This window comes from Ursus arctos, unplaced genomic scaffold (assembly GCF_023065955.2).
Source record: "Ursus arctos isolate Adak ecotype North America unplaced genomic scaffold, UrsArc2.0 scaffold_23, whole genome shotgun sequence".
Lineage (NCBI taxonomy): Eukaryota > Metazoa > Chordata > Mammalia > Carnivora > Ursidae > Ursus > Ursus arctos.
The window spans coordinates 8970929-8990393 of record NW_026622908.1 but is presented as its reverse complement, the minus strand read 5'-3'; the positions used below and the strand labels follow the sequence as shown (position 1 = coordinate 8990393).

At 46.1% G+C, this 19465-nt stretch overlaps 1 protein-coding gene across 2 annotated transcripts in view; it reads right to left on the bottom strand.

The window, feature by feature from the left end:
- The window catches only part of ZDHHC13 (zinc finger DHHC-type palmitoyltransferase 13), a 47620-nt gene extending 43719 nt beyond the window's left edge, over positions 1–3901 (bottom strand). The window contains exon 1 of one of the 2 annotated variants that reach the window (XM_057317405.1): positions 3781–3901. In XM_057317405.1, coding sequence (XP_057173388.1) covers positions 3781–3807 — 27 coding nt within the window. In that variant the 5' untranslated portion in view covers positions 3808–3901. The remainder of the gene's footprint in view (positions 1–3780) is intronic. The other variant, XM_057317406.1, reaches the window with a different exon arrangement.
- Between the last annotated feature and the right edge of the window lie 15564 nt (positions 3902–19465).

Below are 19465 nucleotides of genomic sequence, written 5' to 3'. Positions count from 1 at the left end.
ACTTAAAATAGTTCAACTTAGGATTTTTCAACTTGATGATGGTGTGAAAAATAATATGCATTCTGTAAAAACCATACTTTGAATTTTAACCTTTTCCAGGTCTGGTGATATGTTCTATGACACTCAGCCATGCACTCACAAGGGGTGAATAACCAATACACTTCCAAGGATTGTATACCCAATGCAACCATTCTTTCACTTTCAACACTGTATTCAATAAATTACATGAGATATTCAACCCTTTATTATAAAACAGGCTTTGTGTTGGATGATTTTGCCCAACTGTAGGCTCACGTAAGTGTTCTGAACACGTTTAAGGTGGGCTAGGCTAAGCTATGATGTTCTGGAGGTTAAGAGTATTAAATGCATTCTCTACTTATGATGGGTTTATTGGATGTAACCCCTTTGTAACTCGATGAAGGTCTGTACGAGGTAATTAGGGAATAAGACACAATTCCTGCTGCAATCCATTCATTCATTCATTCTTTCTTTCATTCATGAGGTATTTACTGTATGCACTCTACGTGCCTGGCACTGCTCTAGACACAGGGATATGGTAGTGAACACAACAGGCAAGAGTCAAAAAAAAAATAGGAAGGATGTCAAGAAAGAAACATGTAGCTAACACGCACCCTCCTTCACAGGGGAGAACAAGATACTATGAAAATTATGTAAGAGAGATACCAATACACCTGTGGTGATTTTTACAACACAGTCCCTAAATTCTTTGATACTTCTCCATCAAGAGGAGAGGGTCTGTGTCCCTTCCTCTCAAATCTGAGTTCTGTGACTCACTAATAAATACCACAAAAGTGATATTCCACCAGTTTGCAGGCTCAGGCCTCAGAAACTGACAGCTTCCTCTTTCTGTCTCTTGAGGTGCTCACACTTGGAACCCCAGCCACCATGCTGTGCAGAGGCCCAGGCCACATGTAGGTGTCCCTGCCAGATATGTGAGTAAAGACATCACCAGATGATACCAACCCCAGCTATTAAGTGTCCCAGCTTAAGAGTTTTTCTAGCAAAGGCTCCAGACACAGTGAAGCGGAAACAAACCATCCATGCTACGCCCTGCCCAAATTCCTGACACACAGTCCATGAGCATGACAATGGCTATTTTACACCACTATGTTTCGGGGTAGTTTTTACACAGCAATAGAAAACCAGAAGGATGAAAGAAAGACAAAGAAAGACAGAAAGAAAAGAAAGAAAAGAAAAACGAAAAAAGAAGAAAGAGAAGAAAAGAAAACTAGAACAATTTTAAGATATAAGGGATCGTACAGTATTTTTCACATGGATATCATGAATCATATTATTTTTCTAAATAGTAAATAAGTGTTGTTAAAGTTACAGTGGGCATTAATTGAAGAGAAACCCAAGATCTAAAAAATCATACTCAGACTCTGATGAGGGTCACTGTCGTGCCAGATTATCAAATAAAACAAAGAGAGATCCAACAGATAACCATTAAAATTTCTCATGACGTTAACAGAAGTACCAGAGTTCCGTTTCCAAGTTCATTCACTGGACAATTGTTTACAGAGCACCCACCAGTGCTAGGCACTGTTCTAGATGCTAGGCACACAGCAGTCAACACAACTGGTAAAAAATCACGCCCGCACAGAACTTACATTCGGTGGAAGGAAAGAGACAACAAACAAAACAGAGAAGTATGTTAAATGGTATTAATTGCTGAGGAGAAATAGAAAACAAGAAAGAAGACTAGGGAATGTTGCTGGTAGTGGTAATGATGGGGAGGGGCTGCCGCACTGAGGTGACATTTGCGTCAAAACCTTAAAGTAGTGGGGGAATAAGCCATGTGGCTATTTGAGGAAAGAGTACTCTAGACAGAGTGAAGAGTAAGTACAAAGGTCTTGAGGCCAGTGTGGCTGGGGTTGATTAAGCAGGCAAGAAAGTAGTAAAAAAAAAAAAAAAAAAAATGAGGCCAGAGAGGAAACTGGGGGCCAGATGGCATAAGCAAATTCCAGCAAAACCCAACAACAATGAAATTGGAATCAGGAGGACCAAATTCAACCAGAACAGGAATGTTTTTGTCTGTTATATTCACTGATTCATCTCCAGCACCTGGAACAGTGCCTAACACCTAGCAGAATGAAGTCTTGCCTCGATCACTTAGCAGCTATTTGACTTTTAACAAATGACTCCGATTTTTTGAGCCTCAGTTCTAATCTTTAAAACTAGAATAACAATCTCTCCCCACCTCATAAGGTCACAGGGATCAAGAATGGGGAAATATTTTGCAAACCGTAGAGCACCATATACAGGTGAAATCTTTATTACTAAAAAACATTATTATTATATTATTATTATTAACAACAATTATTATGAACAATGACTACTCTACTTTGTCCCATTAATTTCAACCTCTGAATCATTCTCTTCCTCCATCTGTCATGAAATTGGGGCAGGGCTATCTTCCCTTCAGCACGAGGGAGTGGACACTAAGTACTTGAAGGCTTTTGTAAATAAGTGGCAGTAATTAAGATATGATTGTTAACTCCTATCAACTTTTCCTTGAGATTCTCTAAGGAAAAAATGAGACATAGTTTCCATGTGAAGATTCTACACCCTTTTGTAAAATTCAGTGAGCTTACAAATTTTTTTTTTTGTCAAAGAGTAAGAACACCTAATACCATAAGAACAACTTAAATTCTCCACGTTTTATTCTTTCTCTTAACCCTACATCACCGTTGAAAGAAGGACAGGAATGGGGGAGCATAAGAAACACCCTAAGAGCTGGAAAGACTATTGTTTTTAGAAGCCAACTCATCCAGTCATCTCAAACTGCTTGGATCCCATTAGGGACAGAAAATCTACTACATAACTCACTCCAACTGGAGACGGCTTCAGTTTCCCCATCAGTAAAAAGGAGATCATATTATCTTCTTAAGGATGCTTCAATTCCATAATAAAATAATGCATATAAAAGCATGTGGCATAAGCTAAGCACTCACTACATATTGGCAGAATCTGGATATTCTTCATTTATTCAACAAATATTAAGTGAACAGCTACAATATGCCTGCCAGCACTGTAGGAACTGGAAAAGGGCCAAAAGCAAAAAGGACAAAAATCTTTTTCTCTTGGAACGTCCTCCTGTTATCTCCTGTAACGTCCCCCACCGGCCCGTTCTTTCTCTGGAACTACCTCGGGCTTCTGGTAGTATCTCCTCCACAGAACAGCGTCCTTTGGGGCTCTGCAGAGAGCCATCACGCACCTCTCTTTCCACCCACCTTTCCCCAGCCTACACCAAGAGCCTCAGTTCTTTGAAGGAGTACGCAAGGATGTGGGAACAAGAACCAGAACAGGGCTGCGTGGGGCGAAGGCAGGTGTCCAGGCAACTCCACCGAAAAAGAAATCAAGAGAACCGCACGGATTCCAGGCCAAGGTCGAGACAGGCTGGTCCAACTTAGGTGTGTCACCTGACACCTCTCCCAAGAACGGCCACACTCCCTTCCCAGGCCCCTCAGCGGTCCCTGCCGAGTCCCGGGGTACCGGCCCCAGGGGGCGCCCTGGGCCACCGTGGAGGACGGAGCGCCCGTAGGGCACTCACCCGTACGTCCTCGCCTTTTCTTTCCGGTCGCCTCGGAGAGAATTGCCAGCATCATTCCCGGAGTCTCCACGCTTCCTCCTCCCCAGCCCAGGCCCCTCCGCCCCCGGAGGCCCCTCTAGGGAGCCGCCTCACACCTACGCCCTCCCTCCCTCACGGCCGCCGCTGCTCTCCCCGCCCCATGACGGCCAGCGCCCGGCTGCACTCACCTGCGAGCCCAGCCCCGACCCCTCCATCTCGCCACTGGCGGCCGCGACACGGCGAAGTGGCCGCAGCAACCCGCTGACCAGCTCGCCTCGAGCCGTCTTTACTCCCACTTCCTGCTTGCGGCCCCGCCTCCGCCGCGGCCCAGGTCGCGTCCCGCGCCGCCAATCGCCCTCGGGAGAGCCAATCCCTGCGCTTTCGTAGGTTGGGGGCGGGACTTTTCCGCTGAAGTTATTGGGGAACCGCGAGTCGGAGGCCCCGCCCCTGGCCCGCCCCCGCCGTGTGCGTCCAGCCCCAGGCCAAGACCGCGCAGTGCTCGCCCGGGTGGGCGTTCACCTGTCCTTCAGACCTCGTCCTGGTCCCCCCACAGGTCCAGGATCACGCTGTTGTTCCAAAGTCACCCCACCACCTCCTGAGAGCAAATGCAAACTTGGCTACGAGACAGCTAGATAACCTCGTGAAAGTCTCTTATTTTACTTCATTTCCTCATCTGTGAAATGGGGAAAAATAAGGGTACTTCACAGATTGTCAGGAGGATTAAATGAGAGAAAACGCGCAAAGCTCCTCAGTCAATGTTTGACATATAGTAAGGAGTCAATAAATGTTAACTATTAAGACATTTGCCACACTCCACTTTTGTGGTCTTGAGTGAGCCACTGCCACCATCTGGGCCTCTGTTTTCTTCATACAAAAGAGAAAATACGTGAGTTTCACTGCTTGGGCTAGGGGAAGATTGGGCAAGAGCCCCCCACTTGCATTCTCCATGCACTTTTGTGGACTGAAGGAGCTGGCATCTAAACTGTTCGGCTTCCTGCCCTTGGGTAGCTCCAGTGGGGCAATGCGCTCTCCTACCTCAGACCTCAGAAAACACTGGAGTTTTCTAGCCCAGCACTTAACACAGCCTTTGTAATTATTCCTTGATGTATCTGTTGCCAAACCCAACCAGATTAAGACCTTTAAAAGCTTAACTGGAAAGTAATGGCACTCCCTTATTCTATAAAAATAGTCTTAATCATAAAATCAGTGTCTAGAAATCCAACAAAGTGCTGGGTTTTCCCATAATAAATACCATAATACAATAGAATTGTAAAATTTCTTAAAATTCTATTATTATTATTATTGTTGTTGTTGTTGTTGTTCCTGCCTGTTGGGCATAGCAGCCCTGAGTTGCCCCAAAAGCCCGACCTCTTTGAGGCCATAAGCAAAAAAGACAAAAACCTTGTTGTCTTGGAACGTCCTCCTGTTATCTCCTGCAATGTGCCCCCCTAGCCCATTCTGCTCTCTGGAACTACATCCCTCTTCTGGTAGCATCTCCTCCACAGAATAGTGTCCTTTGGGATTTTGCGGAGAACTATCATGTATCTCTCTTTCATCCACCTTTCCCCAACCTAAACTAAAGCTTCAATTCTTTGAAGGAGTAAGAAAGATGTGGTAACAAGAGCTAAGATAGGGTTGGTTAGGGCAAAAGTGGGTGCCCAGGCATCCATCTCTGAACTCTCAGTGCCCAGCATAGCACTGGGACATGGACAATGGTTAGCATAATTTTATTGAGTGGATGGACAGATGGATAGGTATGTCATCAACTCCTATGATACAAGGAAGGACAAATAGAAGTGTAAGCAACTTCCTGTGAGAGCCAGAGCCATGAGCAATTAATTTGGACACACCAGGATGAGACATTGGGCAAGGCTTCATAGAGGAGAAAGCCTTTGGGTATGGTCATTTTGCTTACCTTATAAGAGCTGTGTTTCTGGATCACTTACCATGTATTGGCACCTGTGACAGTGTTTTTGCATATATTATGCCCAATCCATGAGAGGAGTGTTAGTTTCCCCACCTCCCAGAAGAAAAAACTGAGGTTCCAATTGAGTATATAAACCCCAAGTCACACAGCCGGTAAGTACGCTAGAGAAGAGTCAAACCCAGGTCTCTTACTGCAAAGTGCTTTGACTGAAGCAGTTTGGTTGTTTTGCTTTCAAAGACTGAATTTGGGGGGGGTGCCCGGGTGGCTCAGTAGTTGGGCGTCTGCCTTCGGCTCAGGGAGTGGTCCCGGAGTCCTGGGATCAAGCCCCGCATCGGGCTCCTCTGCTGGGAGCCTGCTTCTTCCTCTCCCGCTCTCCCTGCCTGTGTTCCCTCTCTCGCTGGCTGGCTGTATCTCTGTCAAATAAATAAATAAAATCCTTTAAAAAAAAAAAAACAAAGACTGAATTTGGAGATGTTTTTGAACTTGTGGATAGTTGAAGTCTGCTATCTCAGTACTTCTGCATGAATAGCCTAACACATGGGAAGATTCTGGAACAAATAAATGCTAACACTCTACTCTTTAGTAAGTTTCCTGCTCCCCTCTGCTCATTTGTTTGATGCCTGCGCTGAACCACTTTAGATTGGGACCAGTGTAGCCACCACTGATGGCTCTATGAAAGCAAACCCAGCGAGGCCCTAAGTGCTACCATCACCTCCCATCTTTGAAAACGTCTTTGGTGTGTAGACATACCACAGTAGAACATGGGTAGGAGCAGGTCGTGGAGCAGCCTGCCTGGGCCTGAATCCCAGCTCCAGCACTGAGTAGCTGCCTGCTCTTGGGCCAGGTGTTCAATCTTTTCATGCTCCAGTTTCTTCATCTGTACAAGTGGGACAATAATAGTGTCCACTTCCCAAGAGTGTCGAGTGAATTAAATGAGCCTATGTATAGACAGTACGCAGAAGAGTGCCTGGTACGTGATAAGCACTATGCATGGGTTAGCCGTTAACATCATCGGTATCACCCTCCTCAGGAGCAGCTGCAGGGGACACTGACTGGACCAGCCTGGTGGTGCGCGCAGAGGGCTTAGGAGAGAGAATCAGCAGACCTGGCCTCTCATCCTGACTCTGCCATCCCGTACTGGGGTATCAGTTTCCTTAAGCCCGCCATACCAAAGTACCACACACTGGGGGGGGCTTAAACCACAGAAGTGTATTTTCTCACAATTCCAGAAGGCAGAAGTCCAAGATCACCGTGTTATACTACCAGGGCTGTTTCTTCTGAGGCCTGTGTCCTTGGCTGATAGATGGGCATCTTCTCCCTGTGAATTCACAAGTTCTCCCGTCTCTATGTATCTGTGTTCGAATCCCCTCTTCTTATGAGAACACTAGTCACATAGATTAAGGCCCACCCATATGACTGCATTTTAATTTACTTGCCTCTTGAAAGATCGTACTTGCAAATACTGTCACATTCTGAGGTACTGGGTGTTCAGACTTCGACATATGACTAGGGGGGAGGACAACCGTGTGACCCTGAGCAAATCACTTTCTCTCCCTGTGACACTTTCTTCATTTGTAAAATGGGGCTGAGACTGGCTGCAGGAAGCACTAACCTCAATGGTCCCTCTCAGTTTTGATCAGGTGACCTCCCCCGCTGAGACTAAGCTGTGCTGAGTTCCTACTAGGTACCAAGCACCAATCAATATTGAGCAAGACAAAAAAAAATTTTTAGTCCTTGGTTTCCTGGGGCTTAGTGTTGCTTGAGTAGCAAGAGACAGTCTTTAATCCAACGGGCTCACAGATACTGACCTCTTAGATCAGCCTTGCACTTCTTGGGTGGATGCTCTCCCCTCTACTTGGCCAGGGGCTCCTGGCACACATCCTTCCGTATGCCCCTCACATGCTCTGCTCAAGGTCTGGCCCAGGGTAGAGCCTACAAAGAAGTGCTGTCCAAACAAGTGAACAAATGAATGAATACAGCGAAAGTCTTGGTTTACAAAAGGAAATCAAAGGTGGTTCAGCTCCATAAATCACTATAAGAAGTGCTGATTTCACAATGTTTAACGACTCTTGGCTTTGAAGAAAAATTCCCCATGAGGGTTTGCTAATTCCCACTGTCACACAATGGGTGGCAGCTGACTTCATTCTAACTGAACTTTTGACTCTGGTCTCATTTCTCCCATGGCCTTGGAAAGTACAGGAGTGTTCTTTGGAACAGGGGCTTGCGTTTGTAAGGATTTCAATGGCACCGTCATGATCTTTTGGAATGTCACGAAGCTCCACACAGCTTTTCACAGACACCAGTTAGAAAACCCCAGTGCTCACTGGTATCAAACTAGCAGGGCTGGGGTGTGGGATGAGGGTTCCCTGGGGACATTCGGGCAATAGATGTTTATTGAGCTCCTACTATGTGCCAGGTACAGGCTAAAACACGTGAGTATAGTGGCGAACAGCAGTGTCTCTGCTGTCCTGAAGGTTAAGTCTTTGGGGGAGAGCAAATTCTACCAGTATTTCCTGTCTCTATCAGTATTTGCTATCTCTATCAGTGATAGATAAATAGATTTTTTTTTAAAGAGAAAAAGTAAAGACAAGAATAAGTGCTAACAAGGAAATAGAACACAACGACCACTTTAGCCTGGGGAGATAAAGTGTCCTTTTCGTAAATTCATAAAACTAGCTCAAAAGGACTTTGCCAACTTCCTTTATTTAGAGATGGGGAAACTGAGGCTTGGGGAGGGAAGTGACTTGTCCAGGACCATTCTACAAGTTAGTGAAGAAGATAGGATTAAGGCAACTCTTCTGGCCCGGCTCTAAGGCTATCTCACCAACCCTCAAGGAGCCTCAGTTTCTAACTGTAACCAACCTCACAGATTCTCAGGGCTGGGAGCTGCAGGATGGGGCAGAGATTACTTAGAAGTCTTGCTTGGTCTCTTGTCTTCTATGCATGGAAAGCTACACAGTTAGAATGTGAAAGTGACTTTTTACCTTTATTTTATACATAAACCTATATAAATCATTGCGATCCGGTAATAAGATACTCTAAGTCAATATGGTCTAGATTAGGAGACCATGGTGTACATCTTACATTTTACTTGCCAGATTAACCAGATGTGTGTGTGCATGTGTGTGTGTGTGTGTGTGTGCGCGTGTGTGTCTGTGTGTGTCTGTGTGTGTGAGAGAGAGAGAGAGGAGGTAAAGCAGAAAGTATTCCTACTATTTTGTTGCTGGTTGCTATTTTGAGTCTTAGTCACCTACTTACAGTCATATATTTAATTATCTATTCCTATGGAAATTTTTCTGGATGTTTCCAAAGTGCGACAGCAACACTCAGGATTGGGTAATAAATTCACCTTGACTTTAATACAGGTGTGGCAAGACTCACCTCTCTACCTTCTTTATCCATCTATCATAGCTCTGCATTTATTCATTTATATACCCTTAGTCTCTGTGCTCCTAGAGGACACTTAAATATCACTTCCTCAGGGAGGCTGGACTCCTAGATCAGGTTAGGACTCCATGTTAAGTGCTCCCATAGCACCTATAGTTCTCCTAATAGCACCTATGGAACATTAATGAATTCACGTTTTGAAAAACTATCTTCTCTGCACACCGTGAATGGTTCTGTGAGCATAGAACCTGGCCCTGATTCAAACACAGATGCATTCCCAACACATAGCATGGTGCCTGGCCCATGGGAACTCAGCTCGATACTGTTGTTGAATAGCAAACCATCCTATATTAATTCCTTTTCATTTCTATCCCTGGCACCTAGCACGTTTCCCAACCCAGGCTAAGTGTTCAGAAAATGTTGAGTTGAAGAATCCCATCTATGGCTTTATACAATTTGCAAAAACATGTTTGCTTTTACTTAGATTGAGACTCATAACACCCCTGTGAAGTGAGCAGAGTGGGGATTAACACTCCACTTTATAGACTGTGATTCGGGAAGCTTCAGCAATTTCCCTGGGGTGTCAGGCCAGAGACTGTGGAAGAGCCCAGGCCCAGAGCTTCAGGTGACAGGGGCAGGGCTGTCTCCTGTGGAACAAGGCTGTGACCTTGGCAATACAGGCCCTGACAAGAAATAAGTTCAGGGCCTAGGAACTATCTACAGGTTCAGGAACTTTCCAAACTTCGTATGGGTATTTTTTCAAAAGTGTTTTCAAACTGCCCACCTACCTGGAGGAATCAAGGTGGGACCTGAGTTTCAGGCTCACTTTTTGTGTGCTGTTAGCAAGAGACCTTACCACTTGGAGCCTACGTGCTCTCATCTATAAAATGGGAATTGTAAGAGAACTTACTTCATAGAGCAGTTGTCTGGATTAAATGAGAGAATGTATATACAATAGGTGCTCTGTCAATGTTGGCCATGATTAGGCACTAAGACAACTGAGAAAAGCTGAGAGGTTAGGAAAACTCAGTCTTAACACTGATTATGATCCAACTCTGACATATTCATGACTTCATAGAAATATAATGACCACAGTTCCACTGATCAAAATTTAGTCCTTGTTTCGACAAAAGACATTAGTTTGTGACATTTTAAAGAAGTAATTACGCTTCTCTTTCCATCACCACTCTGAAGACACCACTCAGAAGACAAGAAACTGGTTAAGTCTGCTGTTAGCCGCTGCCCAGTGGGCTCCAATTATAGCGACAGTGGTGTCCATGGTAACCGGCCAAGCTGGCTTGCTGTGGTGTAAGTTGTTCAAGAATATAGAAGAGACTAGGGGAGGCCTAATTGGTTAACTGACATCTCAGTTTCTGAATGAAAGAATTCCACACTGTGCTCTGGATAGATGGTGAATCCAGACAAAATCTGAATTTCCCAAGCTGAAGGCACTGAGGTCATTCCCAAAGCCACTGAGTTCCTGATGAATCTGACCGCTGGAGGTATGGTTTCTCGGCAAGGGCAGTAGGTGTGATGGCAGGAGAGGCAGAACACGGAATAAAATGATCACATGAAATTCTGCCATTCCCTTGAACCTTCTGTGGCTCCCTATTGCCTGTGGCAAAGTCCCTTGCGGAACCGCAGTTGACCAGTGAGGTGCCCTCAAGAACCAAGGTCTCCATGGTCACTAGTTTCTCTCTCTTGTCTCTATGTGCCTCTGGACAGCTGTCCTGCTCTCACTGTAGAGTGGGGCCCCCTGCATACTCTGTACTCACAACTCCTACTTTCCTACAACTTCTGCTTATATGTGACATTGACTCCAGCCCTGACTCTACAAGCTCTTACAGGCCCAGCACCTGGATCTGCTCGTCACTGACCAGGAAGAGTTCTCAAGGCTGGAATCTACGCAGGCTAGGGAGGGGGGACAGATCAGAAAGGAGAATCAAGATGGGTGACTTGAATACAGGGCACCAGAGGCCAGGCCTCCAGCTATGATCAGAGCTGGGTCACAGACCCACAGAAATCCCGAAGCAAGAGCCTGGCCTTTCCCTAGCTCGGCTTCCTTGTCCCTCCACCATGCCCCTGAGCAGCCTGTGAAGGAGCCAGGCCAGCATTCAGAAGGGCCAGCTTTCAAGTGATCGGTTATTGGCTGCGTGTCCTCTGGCAAGACATCGAACCTCCATAGGTTTCCTCGCCTACAAATGGAACTTGGGCCATAGCACACCTGAGCAGCCCTTAGAAGTACGTGCTATGTTAATATCTGCAAAGCTCGTCGCATGCCGCAGACAAGAAAGAAGGGAGTCCTCAGTTCCAAGACCAAGTTAGTTTGATTCCAGTCCCAAACATGGGACTGTGGACACTGACGGGTGATTCTCCTCGTGGTGAGGGGCAAGCCGGACTCCTGCCTCGGGAAGAGAGAAACAGTACCGCCTCATTGCTTTGGTGCAGAGCCGGGGTAATGGCCCCAGGAAGGAAGCGCGCCGAGATGCCTCCCAGACAAGGCACAGACGAGACACCTCCCACTCTTGTCAGCAAACCCCCCCACCCCGTCTCAGTCTCGTTGGGTCCTTTTCTCCGGCAATTCACGTAGAGTCTGAGGAGAGTATTGAAATCAGTAAAATTTTTGCAAACAAGCTGTCTAGTCTTAACTGGGTAAGCATGGAGTGCTTTTTAAATGATAAAATGAAACCAAGAAGTCTAGAGAAGTCCCAGGCAGACTAAAATGCTTCAAGTTGCATGAAATTTGCAAAACATCCCTGTGGTGTGTCTATAGTACCAATACATGGTTTTGTGTGTGTGTGTTTTAAACAACCAATGTGTCATTTTGAGTTACATGTTTTTTGTTTTTTTTCTAATCCATTTACCATCTGGAGTTGACCCAGAATTTGGGGGGAGGCTTGTGAGAATTGCAGCTTCAGGGAATGGGGTGAGCAGAAAGCAAAGAGCGGTTTCATGGTCTAGGATCTTTAAAAACCCTTCACCTAACCTGCTCCCTGAGTCAGGATTTTCTCACTCTTCCACATCCCTCGAAAGCCGCCCCATCACTATCTCCTTGAACACCCACAGTATCTTCTACCATTTGGGTTACATTGAGCGGAGCCTTATCTCACTCTAACTTACATAGTTGGCTCTGTTTCTGGCTCTTGGGGGCCACAAAAATCCAATGAATTCTCTCTTCCACCTCGTAGCTCATTGGATATTTGGATAAATAATGACACCCCTGTGTGTGCTGTCCCGCTGGTTAAACATCCCCAGTTCTTTCAACTATTCCTCCGTTGGTGTGAAGACAATGTAGGGGAAATGCTGCTGCTGGGGGAGCCAGACCAAGGTAGCTTTATATCCTGACCCTTACAAGGTGGCTACAAACCTGGGCCAAGTCACACAATCCTCCTGGGACGCTAGTGCTGTTTTGTAAGGTTGTGAAGAAGAGTAAACGCGGAAACGTGTATGAAACATCTGGTATGGCGTCTGCTTCACGGTGGGTGCTTTGTACGTGCCATGGTTGTCATGGGACCAGGGAAAACTTGCTTGTAATCACTCCTCCTTTAGGAGAATTTTACATCAAAAAAGAATGGAACTCAGATATTTAGAAGTAGAAAGATAACAAGAGCTGATGTGACCTGGCCAAGGGAGCTGCGCAGCCGGGGCTTTGAGTCAAAAACGAAAGAACAGACCAGTCACAGGAGGCCAAAGAAGATTCTGGAACATGAAGATGAAAATGCCTATTTCACAGTGGCTGGCATCATCAGGAACAAACGATATAGTGCATGTGAAGGTGTTTTGTAGAATAAATGCTTCCCTGTGCTCCCAGAATACCAGTGCTTCACCTCATCATATGATAACCATTTGTCAATATGGCTATTTCCTCTTGAAGATTCTGAAGTTATCATAGTGGGAAAATGTTGGGGTTTTTTTTTTTCTGCCCAGCTCCCTCTTTCCCTGGGGAAGCCCGTCTCCCCCACTCCAAGGGGTTCAGATGGGGCAGTCCACGTCAGTACCCTGCCTGCTGTGAGCTGTAGGCCTGAGTCCGTGAGCCAGGCCTGACCAATCAGGGTGCTCCAGTCCTTTGTCCAGAGAGATTGGTCCAAGGCACGGGGCGGGGGGGCATGTGGCCCAACAGGGGCCAACCGGAGTCCTTCCATGTAATTTGATCTTTGGATGCTGGAAAAGATGTTTCTTTCTTTAGAATTGTGAGCTCTAAGGCATTAGCTGACAATACAATTTATTTGTTCAACAAGTGTCTATTGTGGACCAAAATATCAGTCAGGGTTGAGAGAATTCAGTCATGAGACATAGACCTCTCCGGATATTTTAAACAGAGGGAATTTAATATAGGAAAGTGGCCATATAGTGTTGGAAGGGCTGAGGAGGCAAAAAAAAAAAGGGGGGGGGGACTTCGAGCTAACCCAGAGCTTAGTGATGTGGGAAGAAGCTGCCGTCCCTAAGAGTAGGAGAACAGCATGGGGCGCCTGGGTGGCACAGCGGTTAAGCGTCTGCCTTCGGCTCAGGGCGTGATCCCGGCATTATGGGATCGAGCCCCACATCAGGCTCCTCCGCTATGAGCCTGCTTCTTCCTCTCCCACTCCCCCTGCTTGTGTTCCCTCTCTCACTGGCTGTCTCTATCTCTGTCGAATAAATAAATAAAATCTTAAAAAAAAAAATTAAAAAAAAAAAGAGTAGGAGAACAGCAGGGTAAGGTGGTGTTACCAGAGTCCAGAACCTGGTAGGAGGGGAGGCTGGGCTGGTGCTCTGAGCCATAGAGAGTTTCCAAAGGTAGCCAGAACTGAGACCATGATGGGGCTACACTGCAGGCTGGTGCTAGGACCACACTGGAGAGCTACTCGGACTCTGAGGAGGACGCTTCACAGGCAGGGGCTGGAAGGGCCAAAAATTCCCTATTGCTCTCTGTGCCCGCTGGGGAGACGCCAACCCAAGTCCAAAGCAGGAAAAGAGCCTCCCTGGTCTCCTCCCTCCTGCTAATCTCCCACCATTGCCTCATTGATAGAGCCTATGTGAAAGCTTCTTGGCGAGAAAGTCTGGAACATGCAGTTACAGGGTCCAAGCCTCCCTGGAATATACAGCAGGACAAAGCAGAGTAGAAATGGACACTGAGAGCAACCAGGCAAAACACCAGCCAAGGTGCTCCGTGCTAGGTCTTGTTCTAGAGACTGGGGTTATAGCAGTGAGCAAGACAGAAAACACCCCACTCTCCAGGAGCTTACTTCTGCAGGGGGAGGGTAGACAATACAAAAGCAAGCCGAAGACAAACGAGGGAGTCCGCAGGACACAAACCTTAGTGCAGGTTTCTTAGAAGCTGAGTATGAGATGAGGATAAATATAAAAGTGATGTATTAAGGACGTGGTCTCAGGAACACCTATTAAGGTGAGGAGACGTATTGCTTAATTTTATGTGTCCCCTTGGCTAGACTATGGTTGTCCAGACCATGGTGTTTGATCAAACACTAGTCCAGATATTTCTATAAAGGTATATGTTCAGATGTGATGAACACTTATGATCAGTTGACTTTAAGTAAAGCAGATATCTTATATACTGTGGGTGGGCCTCATCTAATCAGTGGAAGGCCTTAAGAGCAAAAACAGTTTTCCTGAAGAAGGAATTCTGCTTCCAGACAGAAACATAGAAATTCTAATCCTCAGACACAAGAGAGCAACCTCAACTCTTACCTGAATCTCCATGCTGCTGAGTTGCCCTACAGATTTCAGAGTGCCAGCCCTAACAATCACAAGCCAATTCCTTAAACTTTCTCTCTCTCCCTGTCTCTCGGTTTTGTTTCTCTGAAGAACTCTGATTACTACGGCAAGGGAGAGGGGAAGCAGAGCAAGGATGCGATCTCAGCCCGATGCCATGGGGAGCTCTGCAGTGTAAATTGCACCACAGAGTTTGCCCTGCCTCGAGGCAAAGGAGTTGGGCTTGGTACACCTGCGTCAGTCAGTTCCCAGGCAACCCTTCAGAGAAGGTTGTGGGTGCAAGTTATACACATACTTCAACTCTTGGGAATTTCTTTTCTCTATTTGTTGAGGTCATGGAATTTTAATTCCAGAGGGTAACAGAGACTCTTAGGAGGAATACTGTACTGCTTCTCCATTGTCCATTGACACACTGAAAGGGATTTCTTTAATTAGAAAACTACCTTTGGGTTTTGTGGGACATAAGGCTTGGCTTAAGGACTTAGAAGGTCTGCTTTCAGATTCTAGATTGGCTAACTCACTGTGTGATCTTAAAAAAAAAAAAAAGGTGGGGCGCCTGGGTGGCTCAGTCAGTTAAGCATCCGCCTTCGGCTGGGGTTGTGACCCGAGGGTCCTAGGATGGAGCCCTGCTTCGAGCCCTGCATTGGGCTCCCTGCTCAGTGGGGAATCTGCTTCTCCCTCTGCCCCTCTCCCCGCTTGTGCTCTCTCGTTCTCGCTCTCTCTCTCTCAGACAAATAAATAAAATCTTTAAAAAAAAAAAGTTGCTTGTCTTCTTTGAACTTTACCTCTTATATGTACCAGAGAGCTAGCCAAGACAATAAAAATCTCCACTCAACCCTCTTTCCCTACTCACACCCTCCATATCTCTACCGTTTGCCGCTACCAGATAGATAGCACTTCTGGAAGCTTCCCTGATCTCTCCAGGAGGGCGGCTGAAGTGGGGTTCTTTAGGATTTCTGTATATAAAGACAGCACTGATTTGAGGTTACGTTAGGCAGAAGAAGTTTTGGTTCAACTAAAGGGCTACTGAAGTCCTGCTCATTCCCAGCTGTTCTGGTGCCCCAGTACAATTTGGACTTTGTTTCCCAAGGGTAACTGGGGCAGGCCCTTAACGAACCCGATAAGCACACTCGAAACGGTATTTTTTTCTTACCCAATCAAATATAAAGTGGCCAGTTTCTTCATCGTACCCAGCAAATGCCTGTTGCAGATTAACCCGATTCCATAGGCGTATGAGGAAGGCTGGAGCTGAGGCCCTCCTTGGCTCTAAAAAGGCAAGCAGAGTGTGTGTCCCGGAAGGTAGTGCGGTCACTGGGGAGGGGCAGAGGCCTAGGAGGACGGTTTCTACCACACATTAACTCCCCACAGACCACTGAACTTGGGTTCTCCAAGCCTCAGGCTCCTCATCTGTGAAACGGGGTAGGGAGGGATTGGATGAAATATGTTCAGCCCAGGAGAGCACCCAGAACTCCCTTCCAGCCACCAGGATGTCCAGGCTGGTGAAAATCTTCACTGAGGCTCTTTTGGCCATGATTTTCCTGATGGCTCTTCTGTGTCTTCCGGCAGCAGGTGTTTTCTCCTGAGTGCGGTGTGTGTAGAATATTAAAAAAAAAAAAAAAAGTGGCACGGTGGGTGACTCACATTTTAATATTTGCTTTGCGATTATCTATGACAGCCATCTTCTGAATCCTTAGATATTAACACTCCGAACCTCTCCTGAGTCATATTTCATAACCTCCCCAACGCACATCCATCCATGAATAAGATTTCGTTATTAAGAATTTCATTTCTCACAATGAATTTTTTTTTCTTTCTAATTTAGGCGCCAGGATGACATGATTTATTGCTTCCGGTTTGCTGGCCTTGGATACTAATTCTGTCTGTGTACTAATTCTATGGCAGGCTGAACTTCTGCTTCATTACCAGCTTCTTCCCAAGGGAGAAAAACTGCAGCCCCTAATGCCTTCCAAACAAACAAACCAGAAGCACCGCCGAAAGGTAGAGGCGCACGTTTCCCTTAGAACAAAGGCTCCCCATTTGTTCAGGATGCTATTCTCCCATCCATGGCCCCTCGAAGATGTATTGAAAAAACATCAGATAAATATAACTGTTCTGGTAGGAAATGGAGCAGACTGATTACTTCTTAATTAGTATCCATGTAGAGTAAACATCCTTGCGCAGGAAACATCTAAGCATGGTCCTAATGGGCATTAGATTCTGCCTTGACCATATTTACTCATAATGGTGGTCTTTCTTCCCTGCAATGAAATATATATGGAAATACATGTTATTTATTAGATAACACATGTGCATGTGTGTTTTCCAGAGCCCAGAAAGACTTCAAAGAGAGGGAAAATTAATACTTACTGAGTATATTAGTTTCCTGGGGCTGCTATAACGAATTGACCCAAACTTGATGGCTTAAAACAACAGAAATGTATTCTCCCGACAGTTCTAGAGGCCAGGGATTCTAAACCAGTGTCACTGGGCCAAAATCAAGGTGTTGGCAGGGGTGCACGCCCTCCAGAGCCTCTAGGGAAGAATCCATTCCTTGTTGCCTCCACCTGCTGGTGGCTGTCCGTGTTCCCTGGCTTGTGGACACATCTCCAAATCTCTCTAAGCTCTATCTTCACATCACCCTCTCCTCGGTGTGTGAAATCTCTCTCTGCCTCCCTCTTATAAGTACACACATGACTGCATTTAGGGCCCACTTGGATAATGCAGAATCATCCCCCACCTCAAAATCCCTAACTGAATCACATCTACAAAGACCCCCCCCCATTTTTGTTTTGCCATATAAGGTAACATTCACAGATTCTAGGGATGAGGCATGGATATCTTTAGGAGGGCCGTTTGCAGCCACCAACTGAGCATTTACTCTGTACCATTTCCTACCTGTGTCTGGACACCTGCATCTCCTTCCACAAGCCCTCTCTGAGGAGCGTGCTGCAGGGAAAGGACCTGGGTCTGGGAGTCAAGAGAGTTTGTTTGTTTGTTTTTATTTGTTTTTAGGTTTCTTTTTGTTTGTTTGTTTCATTTTTGTTTTTTAGTGAGGGAGAGAGAGAGAGAGTGAGTGCACACTCACATGCACAGGGGTAGAAAGAGGGGCAGAGGGGCGCCTGGGTGGCTCAGTCGTTAAGCTTCTGCCTTCGGCTCAGGGCGTGATCCCAGAGTCCTGGGATCGAGCCCCACATCGGGCTCCTTTGCTGGGAGCCTGCTTCTTCCTCTCCCACTCCCCCTGCCTGTGTTCCTTCTCTCGCTGACTATCTCTCTCTCTCTGTCAAATAAATAAATAAAATCTTTAAAAAAAAAAAGAAAGAAAGAAAGAGGGGCAGACGGAGCAGAGCGGGAGAGAGAATCTTAAACAGGCTCCGTGCCCAGCGTGAAGCCTGATGTGGGGCTCGAGCTCACCACCTGAGATCATGACTGAGCTGAAATCAAAAGTCGGACACTTAACCAGCTGAGCCACCCAGGCACCCCGGGAAATCTGAGTTCTTTAACTCAACCAACACAGGTGCCGTCACCTTCCTTTTTGGTGCCCAGGGCAGACATTGCTCATTGATCACAGCACTAGTTTTTGCCAAACCCCTGGATTTGTTCTCAGAACCCTCAATACGATGTTGCAGACAGTCAGAGTGAATTGAAACCTACTTGCCACCCCTATCTTGAACCCTCGGTTTCCTCATGTGTAAAATGGGAATACTCTCTGCACATCTACTTTCTAAGGACAGTGTAAGGATCCAATGCCATAAGGGATGGGAAAGCACTTATAAATGCTTAAAGTAGGTAACTAAAGAAGATACGTGCCCAACAATTGCTCATGGGGAGACTGTCGAGGACAGCCTTGCCTAGAAAGGTAGAGGGCTGTCAGTGCAAGGAGATTATGAAGGTCAGGTTCAGGGGTAGGGAGGATAGAGGATCATTATTCTGTTTCATCCAATCAAATAACATAAGCAAACACAGCCTATGCATTCAGTAAGGATAGCTTTAAAATGACATCGCTGAGCATAGAAATCTTACACTAGTGTTTGCTTGGCTCACAATAGCCGCGTGGTATGTGTCAGCCTGAAGTCAGGACTATGCACTCACTGGGCGTCCAGTACCACCAACTCTGTTCAGAGTATATCAACCCTTCAGAGACGATTAAAGTGCACCCCTCTAAGGCGTCTTCCCTGATATGGCTGAAGAGGCTCTCTCCCAACTCCATATGCACTTCTGTCACTTTGCGTTTGCATTTCAAGCTTCCCTAGATGGAGAAAGAGACAACTCATTCTTGTCTGCATAGATGTTTCATGGGCTCTTGCCAAAAAGCTTTTAAGTGAAGACCCTAAATCCCCAACCAAGATGTCAAAGTGTCTCTTCTTCCTTTCCACTTTTGGATTCAGGAAATTACCTCTAAACGTTTTGGTGACCCCTTTGGATGCTAGGTCCAGCTGGTCTGCTTTCCCTGGGATCTGGTTCTAGGCTTCATTCTGCTACAGACCAGCTGTGTGATCTTGACAAACTCTGAGCCTCAGCTTGCTCTTCTAGAAAATGAGAAGGGTGTTGAACACTGCCCTCCTTGCCTCTCAGGGTTGTTGGTCATGACTAAGAACCCAGGCTTTGTTGCAGACAGACTAGTTCAAATCCCAGCTCGTTTACATTCCAGCTGTGTGACTTTGGAAAAGTTGCTAAACCTCAATGAGCCAGTTTTTTTCGCCTATAAAATGGGAATGCCTACCTTCTAGGACCATCAGTGAGGATAATACCTGTAAATTGCGTAGTACGGTACTTGACATCTAGTAAGTGCTCAGTGCATGTTAGTAACTGTTGTTATCTTAAAGAAACCGCTTTAGTTGGAAGAAACCGCT